This window comes from Balaenoptera borealis (genome assembly GCF_965194805.1).
Source record: "Balaenoptera borealis genome assembly, chromosome: 15".
In the NCBI taxonomy this organism is placed as follows: Eukaryota; Metazoa; Chordata; class Mammalia; order Artiodactyla; family Balaenopteridae; genus Balaenoptera; species Balaenoptera borealis.
Window position 1 is genome coordinate 31,039,626 of NC_138871.1, and position 9,448 is coordinate 31,049,073.

The following is a 9,448-nucleotide window of genomic DNA, read 5'->3' on the forward strand; positions in this document are numbered from 1 at the left end:
GGTTTCCTTCTCTGTCTCCTTTTCTATATTATCTCCTCCTATAACTGACTTTTTAAAATGTTCACACTTGTCAGGCCTGGGTCTTGGACCCTCTTCTCATCTCACTTTGCCCTTTTTCTCTAGGCAATATCTTCTAGTCCCATGACTTCTGTTACCATTTATAAACAGCTAGTCCAAATTTCTATATTTAGCCATACCTCACCTACTGATGCATATAAACAACCTACTTATGTCACCATTTGAGTGTTTCAGAGGCATTACACATTTAATGTGTCCAAAATAGAACTCATCACCCTTTATACCTCGACTCCCCATCACCACCCAAGAAAAATTTGCCCTTCCCACAGAGTTCCTTAGCTCAGTGAGTAACATTACCACCCACCCAGTTGCTTGTGCCAAAGTTATCCTTGATATTTCCTCACCCTGTCTCCCCACATCCAGTTCCTCACCAGAACAACCTAAAATAGTTTTGGAATCTACCTACTCTCTTCTTACTGCCATAATCTTAGTCCAAGTAGCTACCTCTTTTTTTTTTTTTTTTTCCTTCATCTGGATTAGTGCATTAGCTGCCTTACTGGTCTCCCATTATCCACTCTCAGTCTCTCCAATCCATTTTCCATGTGGCAGCCTGAGTGATCTCAAAATATGATTTGAGTCATGTCACTCTGCTACTGAGAACACTTTTTAATGTCTTTCATTGATTTTAGGATGATATCTAAAATCCTTCATGTGGCCTCTGATGTCCTGCATGATCTGGCCCCATCTGCCTCTGCAACCTCATTTCCCTTCCTTGGCAATTCTCCCTCTGGTTCTCCTTTGACCTTCCAACTATATACGTACCTACCTTCTTGTAGTTCCTGAAAGTTCCCTCCTGCCTCTGAGTCTTTGCACATGCTTTACCCTCTCCTCCCTATTGCTAGCTAACTTAAGTTCTTCAGGTATCAGTCTAAATGTTGCTTGTTCAGGGAAACCTTTCCTAACCATCCCCCACTCCTGGACTAGATTGGGTCTTCCTGTTGTCTTCTGATACTCCCTTTTACTTCTCCTTTTAATTTAATAGTAATTATTCTTAATTATTTGCTTGTCTCTCTCCTGAGAGAATGTAAATACCACCAGGGAAAGGACTGTGTACCCTGTCAAAGCAGCAGTCAAGCACAGTGCCGGGGTAGATAGGCACACAGATATTAGTGAGTGAGTGCATCTAATTACCTGAGTTGCTAAGATGTAACTGGGAAAAGACAAAACCTGAATCTAGTGGCAGCATGTTTGAAGTAAAATAAAATGTAAAATTGTTGTCCATAATGTTTAATTTTATTAACCAGTATTAACCAGACTGAATGAAGTTAACAAAACTGTAGGAAACAGAATAGTAGAGACTAGTTTTTATATCAGCTACTCAATTGACTTTTTCCCAGTAATTGAGTCAAAAGTTCCAAGTGTTCTTGACAGTCAGACTGTTATCCTGGGCACGATCTAGGTTTATAGCTTCTGAAAAAATCTCATTTAGGTTAAAAAAAATAGTCAGTTTTTGGTGTGAACATGTTGTATCTGAAAGTTGTGGTTCTTCAAAGCGTTGAACTGATGAAGTATGTATTCTAGAAATATCCTAGATATATTAAAAGCCCTGACGTTCTTTGTGGCTGAGACCCAAGGCCTCTGTTTCAAGCCAAATATCTTAAACACAAACGTTTGACCATGGTAAAGTGCTAAATCAAATGCTTGGCAGGAGCTTAGCACTCCTGTTTTGACTATGAACAGGACTACATGCTTTCCCATCTTCAGCCAAATGACAATCGTTATTTTCCATTTTCAGCATGTTTGCCGTGTCTGTAAGAGGGAAAGTGAGATAGAGGGGGAAGAAGTTTCAAATAGTTCTTAGATTTCATAATGCAGTTTAGACACAGACCAGACACCAACTCCTTTATGTACTGCTGAGGTCTAATTCTTGAAGAACTTCTCAAGTAATGACCTACTTCAGACTGCACATTTGACTTCTTGATAGATAAGTGGAAAGATGTGGCAACTGGTGGTCTATGTGGCAGAGATAGTTGTCAGTGTTTACTGAATACCTGTGTTAGTTATTTATTATTATATAACAACTTACCCCAAAGATTAGCAGGTTAAAACAACAAACATTTATTATCTCACAGTTCCTGTGGGTCAGGAATCTGGGAACAGCCTAGCTGGGTGCCTCTATCTCCGAGTCTCTCATGAAGTTACAGTCAGGCTGTCAACTGGAATGGCTGTCTCACCTGAGGGCTTGACTGGGGGAAGATGAACTTCTAAAGTCAATCACATGGTTGTTAATAAGATTGAATTCCTTTTCACATGCGCCTCTCCATAGTGTAGCTGACAACGTAGCAGCTATTCTGATTTGTGATCTGCTTATGTAACCAAGCATTTCCCCCCATCTCTGGAAGCTTTGGGGGTATTTTCTTTGTCTCCACTACACTAGAATTTCACAATGATATGCCTTGGTGTGGGAGGATCAAGTGAAATAATGAACGTAAAAAATCAAAATAAGATGATTAGAGAAACACTGTGCTGTTGGAGGGCACGCATGATGGATGGTGAGCCGGAGAGGGGCTGGAAACAGAAAGAGAATGTTAACATGCAACTTCGGAAGCAGGAAAGTCAGGGAAGTTACAGGCAATGGTGGTATCTTACCTGGTGTCTTCCTCAAGTTGGAAGGCATTCCCCAAGTGTCTTACCTAGGAGTTACCATTCTCCAGCAAAATCTCCCCATTCCCACCCCACTTCTAAAGTCGAGGGGCACATTAAGCACCAATTCACTGTCACCCAGAAGGCCCACAAACCAGTGTTGTTATTGAACTAACCCAGCAACCCAGTTTGCTTAACCCCTGAACACGTACCTTCTTTGGTCTTACTTTAGCACTGTCTGGGTGGTTTTTTAAAAGTGAGGTTGGACAGATTATGTGCCTTAAGTTACAGCATAGATATGAAAGTGCTTTATAAATTGTTAAACACTGCACAAATTAAGTTGTTGGATTGCTGCTATTTAGAGAAACCAAACTTCCCAATTGTGTGGAAAACACAGGTGGAATGGTATAAAATACGAATCAATACTGTGTAACCTACTGTGGAGAGAACCACTTTCCTAGTATTGACAGTCTCATATCTCAGTGTTTTCAACTTCTCTAAAGTGTTTGTGTTAAATTGGATAATCCCCATGTTGCGTTTGTGGTAATTTTCCATTCCCTTTTTCATGAAGGTGTATCCTGCAGTTTTGTTCTCTGTGCTCTGCCTTGGTCTTGAATTAGCAGGGTTATTCTGTTCTTTCTTCCTCTGTCTTCCCTTTTTCCTTATGGTCATGTGCACTCAGGATTTATTTTTTGGGCAAAGGCAGATGTTTCAGAAAACTGAACTCTGATTCTCTGTGGGTGATTTCCATAATGTGGGGAGAAATCAGTGTTGGTGGTAAACAACTGCCAAATGAATCTTTGGAAATACTATATACTGAATGTAATCTGCTACCCAGCAAGGTTCAAGACCTTTAAGAGTCTCTGATTTGGGACCTCCCTGGTGGCGCAGTGGTTAAGAATCCACCTGCCAATGCAGGGTACACAGGTTTGATCCCTGGTCTGGGAAGATCCCACATGCTGCAGAGCAACTAAGCCCGTGCGCCACAACTGCTGAGCCCGCGCGCCACAAGTACTGAAGTCCACGCGCCCTAGAGCCCACACGCTGTAACTACTGAGCCCACGCGCCACCACTACTGAAGCCCATGCTCTCTAGGGCCCGCGTGCCACAACTACTGAGCCTGCATGCTGCAACTACTGAAGCTGGTGCGCCTAGAGCCCGTGTTCTGCAACAAGAGAAGCCACCGCAATGAGAAGCCCATGCACCGCAAAGAAGAGTAACCCCCCCCTGCGGCAACTAGAAAAAGCCCATGCACGGCAACGAAGACCCAACGCAGCCAAAAAAAAAAAAAGGTCTCTAACTAGGAATACCTACTTATGCAGTTGCCCTGGCATTTAGAGCAGACTTGATTCTACCATTGTTAATGCTGCAAATGGAAGTGGTGAAAGTCAAGAGCTGGTTTCCTCCCTTTTATAGCCTTATGGAATTATTATTCTGGAGCAATATTTGGAATAATCATTGATTTCTTTTGTCTCTATCTGAAATATGTTAAACTGATATATTTCATACTAGGTGCCCTATTTAAACCAACAGTGAATTAAATGGGTTCTGTCTTAAATTCTTTTTGAGCTATCACTGAGCTGTTTTTCCATCTATTCTTATTACTCTTCACAATTCTACTTTGTCTTTTAAGAAGATGAGATTTTCTAATGTTCATAACAGGTTAGAAAATTGCAAAAATTTTAAAGGGGAGTAAGCAATAATTTTTTTAGTGTACCCAGAAGCAGAGAAGGACTTTTTCATGAGTGTTGCCAAGATAGAAATGAGTGAGGAAATAATTTGTTAAAACTTAAAAATGCCCCAGGGATGGTTGGGAGGGGATTGAGTTGAGACTGGAAGGAGACAGGCTAGAAAGAGAAAGTTGCCTAAACACGATGATCCGCCTAAACACGATGATCCACAGTAGATATGGAGTTCCTAATACTGAGGTAGGTTACAAAATATAGAAACCTACATCTTGTGTTTCAGGAGTTTATAATTGGAAAGAGAAAAATTAAACATATGAAACAGAACAATTAAGTAGTATTAACACCATGCTCATTACATACAAGAGCTTAGGGGAGGTGGTATAGAGTGAGTAAAGACTTGCAGTGGTTTTTAAAGAATCGTTAAGATTTAAATAAAGTACAGAAAAAAGACATATTTCAGATGATAGCGAACACATCAAAATGGATTTGGAAACCAAAGTAAACAATTTTTAAAAATACGTACGTATTTGAAAAGCCATAGACAGACACTCACACAAACTGCAGACAAAAATTAAAGCCAGTAAAAACTGCCACCAAAAAATTAAGCGAAAAATAATTTTTATTTATAAATTAGTTTATGAAAAATAAAAATGATGACAAATGTAATAAAAATTCTTACAAAAGGTAAGGAAATGATATATATACCCTGAGAGAAAAATGGGTGAAGTACTTTAGCAGAAAAATTACAATATAAGAAATATAAATGGCTAGTAAGCTTATCTCAAAATACTTAGCCTCAGTAAAAATCAAAGAAATGTAAAGGTAAACAATAACTTGCAAGTTTTCTTATATGAAATTGGCAATGGTTTAAAAAATAATAATACTCATGAGTGCAGAGAAGGCATTTACATAATACGAGTGGGAATTTAAATTCTTATGGCGGCATGGCAATAGATCAAGAGCCTTAAAAAAAACAAACGTTCTTTCCTATACAGCAGTTCTATTTCTAGGAGTTATCCTAAGGAAATCATTAGAAAAAATGAACACCAGAAGTTCATCCAACCTTTATAATACAGAAATACAGGAAATACACCAAATGACAGTGTGGCTGTATTAACATAGAAATGAGAAAAAGCAAATGATGGCTCATCATGCTGTTACTGTACGAATGGATCCTTGGAGAATGGGTGTGTGTATATGTACACACGTAGGGGAAGTCAGGAAGCTTATATCCACCACATTGTTAATCATTTTTAACTCTAGATGGTTAGACAACTGGTGACCTTAACTTTTCTCCTTTTCGCTTTTCAATACAATTAACATGTATTATTTTTGAAATATGTTTTAAAGAAAAACACAGCTTAAGAATCAGAATAAGGGGCAATTGTTTACAGTGTTTATTAAGAATGCATTTTCTCTACCTAGTTAAATGTTAATAAGGAAGCTGTGTGATCTTGGTTACGTTCTAGAACCTACAGAAATTTGGCTTGAAAAAATACCCCCCACCCCCGGCCCCCAACCCACTTGCTTAGAAAGGCCTAGATGTTTTTTTCTTTTAACTCTTAAAGCACCGTACATCTGTATAGTTGGTAAGAGGATATGGCTCGTTTTGTAACAGTTATAGACTAGCAGTTTCTATTCATCTATAGTTAATAACTTTGATTTAGAACTTCAAAAGCATCTGGAAGAATCTTTTCATTTCCTTGATCCTTGTATCATTTTATCCTTTCTTTTGCTCCTGTTTAGGTTCTATCATAATGAATGGATCCAGTGTGGCGAATACATCACCCAATATAAAATCCAAAGAGGACCAGGGGTTAAATGGGCATGATGAGAAGGAAAACCCATTTGCAGAGTACATGTGGATGGAGAATGAAGAGGATTTCAACAGACAGGTAAAGAAGTGAAAGGCTAATGAGATGTGTAATTCAACAGCTATAGTATTTTACCGTCAGTCTGTTACAAGAGAAATGGGTTCATTGGCTTTAGAACAACTTGAAAATATGTAGAAGCCTGGTCTGGGCTGACCAAGAAGCAACTTCAGCTGCTGAGACCAGATTGAAGATACCTTGGAGGACGATATTGAAATATTTCTTCCATGCTAATTAAAAGAGGATCGAATACCATGGTGTTTTGGTGTAGACTTCTGGGAAACAGCAGCTGTGTGCAGACAGGCCAGCTTGGCATGCCCCACATAGGAACTCAGAGACTGGCAGAATGCAAGTTGAGATAGAGAGTGTATTAGATGGGGAAGGCTAGACTGCTTCCACAAAGATCCAGCAATAATTCATTGTCTTATATGTCTGTGGCATTAACAGCCAAGGTAAGCATTCCAGGTAGACAGGTGACTCTGCAACTACACGGTGCCCTCCATGATGTTGCTCTGCCACGCCCAGGGCATTTTATCAGATGCAGGATAGCTGGAAGTCAAGCCACAAGGAAAGGCAGAGAGCCAAATGTCAAGGCAAAGATCTCTTTTTAACCAAGTGATGCCAAAATGCTCACATCCCTTCTGGGGACATTACATGATTAATAGTTACATGGCCATATCCAGCATGAGAGACAGGAAATGTGATTTTAACTGAACAGCCTGGTGCTTTGGGGAGAAGGAAACAAGTTTAGGGGGGCAGCCAGGAGTTACCACCCCATGTGGCCCATTGTGGTATGATCTGTGTGAATAGTACATAGGCCATGCTTCCTGTCACACCCCTGGGCCCAGGTAACCATTTTCGTGGGTTGTGCCTGTGAATAAGGGTAGATTTAATACCAGGGAGCATGTTGTTACACTCTTGGGGAGAGGAAGGGCACATCTTGAGCAGTCATGTTAAATCTTGTAGCTTGGAAATATTTTCTAGTTGTTATTTTAAGTACTTGATATTTAAAAAAAGAAAAGTGTGGCTAATTGTAATGTTGGAATAGTATGTTTAAGTCTTGCTACCAGTGACTTTTCCTTTGAATTCATGAGGTTAACTATATTGGCTGGCTTGGGTGATTATTTTTGCTTGACCAGCCCTCTGGTGGTGGCTCAAGTGAACTGTGAATCTGTCACCAGGCTTCCTGCAGGAAAGTGATGGCCAAACAAGAAGCAGGAGGCCTGTTAAAATCACACTTAATCTCCAGAGTGAAGCATACTCTTTCTTAAGAGTTAACAGTGTCTGCAAAAAAGTGTAAAATATCCTAGCTATATATTGCTTTAGATTAAGACAGTCTTTAAGAAACATGCAGTTGGGGATTTCCCTGGTGGCGCAGTGGTTACTAATCCACCTTCCAGTGCAGGGGACACAGGTTTGAGCCCCGGTCTGGGAAGATCCCTCATGCTGCAGAGCAACTAAGCCCCTGCGCCACAACTACTGAACCTGCGCTCTAGAGCCCGTGAGCCACAACTACTGAGCCCGCATGCCACAACTACTGAAGCCCACGTACCTAGAGTCCATGCTCCGCAACAAGAGCCACTGCAATGAGAAGCCTGCACTTCACAATGAAGAGTAGCCCCGCTCACCTCAACTAGAGAATGCCCGCGTGCAGCAACGAAGACGCAACGCAGCCAAAAATAAAAATATATATATTAATTAATTAATTAATTAAAAAAAAGAAATATGCAGTTGTGTAAATACTCATATTATTTCTTCTTGTTTTGAAAGAATACTGCATTGATGACATCATTTTCTATTGGTATGCAAAAAAGTGTTCTTTATATCTTTCTAAGTTTATGAAAGTCATGTAGGGGCCTCATTACCAGAAAAGTGGGCCAGAAGCTGGGAGCTGGTTTTGATTTAATCTCCACTATCCAGGTAATGGTCTAGTTACATAGTTCCTGTACCCTTTTCATAGCTGAAAGATGGGAAATTTAGGAAGAATCGCTTCTCAACAAGATTGAGAAAAGAATTTCAAGCTTTAAAATGATTTTCTGTAAGTGCCATATGAGTGGAAAATATCTGTATCACATATTAGAAGATCTGTGAATACCTGGAATTTCTGCTATTTTGACTATTTCCTCAGCCTTATTTTTGATGGAATTTGGTTGAAAAATTAAAAATTATATTTTCTCTAGCCTGTCATTAGAAGCATCATAATTCTTAGTAGATCTCATACAAGATCATTCTTTTTCTTTTAATTAATTAATTAATTTATATTTATTTTTGTCTGCGTTGGGTCTTCGTTGCTGTGTGTGTGCTATCTCTAGTTGTGGCGAGCGGGGGCTACTCTTCGTTGCGGTGTGCGGGCTTCTCACTGTGGTGGCTTCTCTTGTTGCGGAGCACAGGCTCTAGGCGCGCGGGCTTCAGTAATGGTGGCCCACAGGCTTAGTAGTTGTGGCGCACGGGCTTAGTTGCTCCGTAGCATGTGGGATCTTCCCGGACCAGGACTCGAACCCGTGACGCCTGAATTGGCAGGTGGATTCTTAACCACTGCGCCACCAGGGAAGTTCACAAGATCATTCTTAACTGCAGAGTAACAACCTCTGAAAGAAAGAGGTAGAGAAAAAACTGGAAGGTGTGAGCCCCACTGGGGCAGTACGTCTGAGCTCTTCCCCTTTGCTTGCTAGGTGGAAGAGGAGCTGCAGGAGCAAGAATTCTTGGACCGCTGCTTCCAGGAGATGCTGGATGAGGAAGACCAGGACTGGTTTATTCCATCGCGAGACCTGCCTCAGGCCATGGGACAGTTGCAACAACAGTTAAATGGACTGTCAGTCAGTGATGGTCATGATTCTGAAGATATTTTGGTAAGAGCATATGTAGTTCCACATGTGACATAGTGAAAAGAATATAGGATTTAGAGTCACAGACTCTCTTTTTTGGCCCTACAACCTTGGGCAAGCTCTGGAGCCCTCTGAGCCGCTGATTCTTCACTCATCACCTGGGCATTAATAAGGGGGTGCGTTGAAGATGTGTTGCACCTCTTAAAGCACTGTGCAAACGTCCTGGTTGCAGCATCACCAACTTTCATTTTCTCCCATGGGCTTTTCAAAGCAGAACTGGGATTAAGGATAAAAATTTGAACATGGAAGAGGTTTGGTTTCAAATTATCATTTGCTGCTGTCCTTTTCTTTTGCTATCCCTCACATCTGTATTTATAATTTTGAATGATGCTGTTATAAAAAT

At 40.5% G+C, this 9,448-nt stretch overlaps 1 protein-coding gene across 4 annotated transcripts in view; it reads left to right on the forward strand.

Moving 5' to 3' along the window:
• The window catches only part of PAIP2B (poly(A) binding protein interacting protein 2B), a 47,811-nt gene that overhangs the window by 32,089 nt on the left and 6,274 nt on the right, over nucleotides 1–9,448 (forward strand). For 3 of the 4 annotated variants that reach the window (XM_082356445.1, XM_082356443.1, XM_082356444.1), the window contains exons 2-3: nucleotides 6,096–6,244; nucleotides 8,893–9,069. In XM_082356445.1, coding sequence (XP_082212571.1) covers nucleotides 6,107–6,244; nucleotides 8,893–9,069 — 315 coding nt within the window. In that variant the 5' untranslated portion in view covers nucleotides 6,096–6,106. Of the gene's footprint in view, nucleotides 1–3,756; nucleotides 3,954–6,095; nucleotides 6,245–8,892; nucleotides 9,070–9,448 lie in introns of those variants that run through there. The other variant, XM_082356442.1, reaches the window with a different exon arrangement.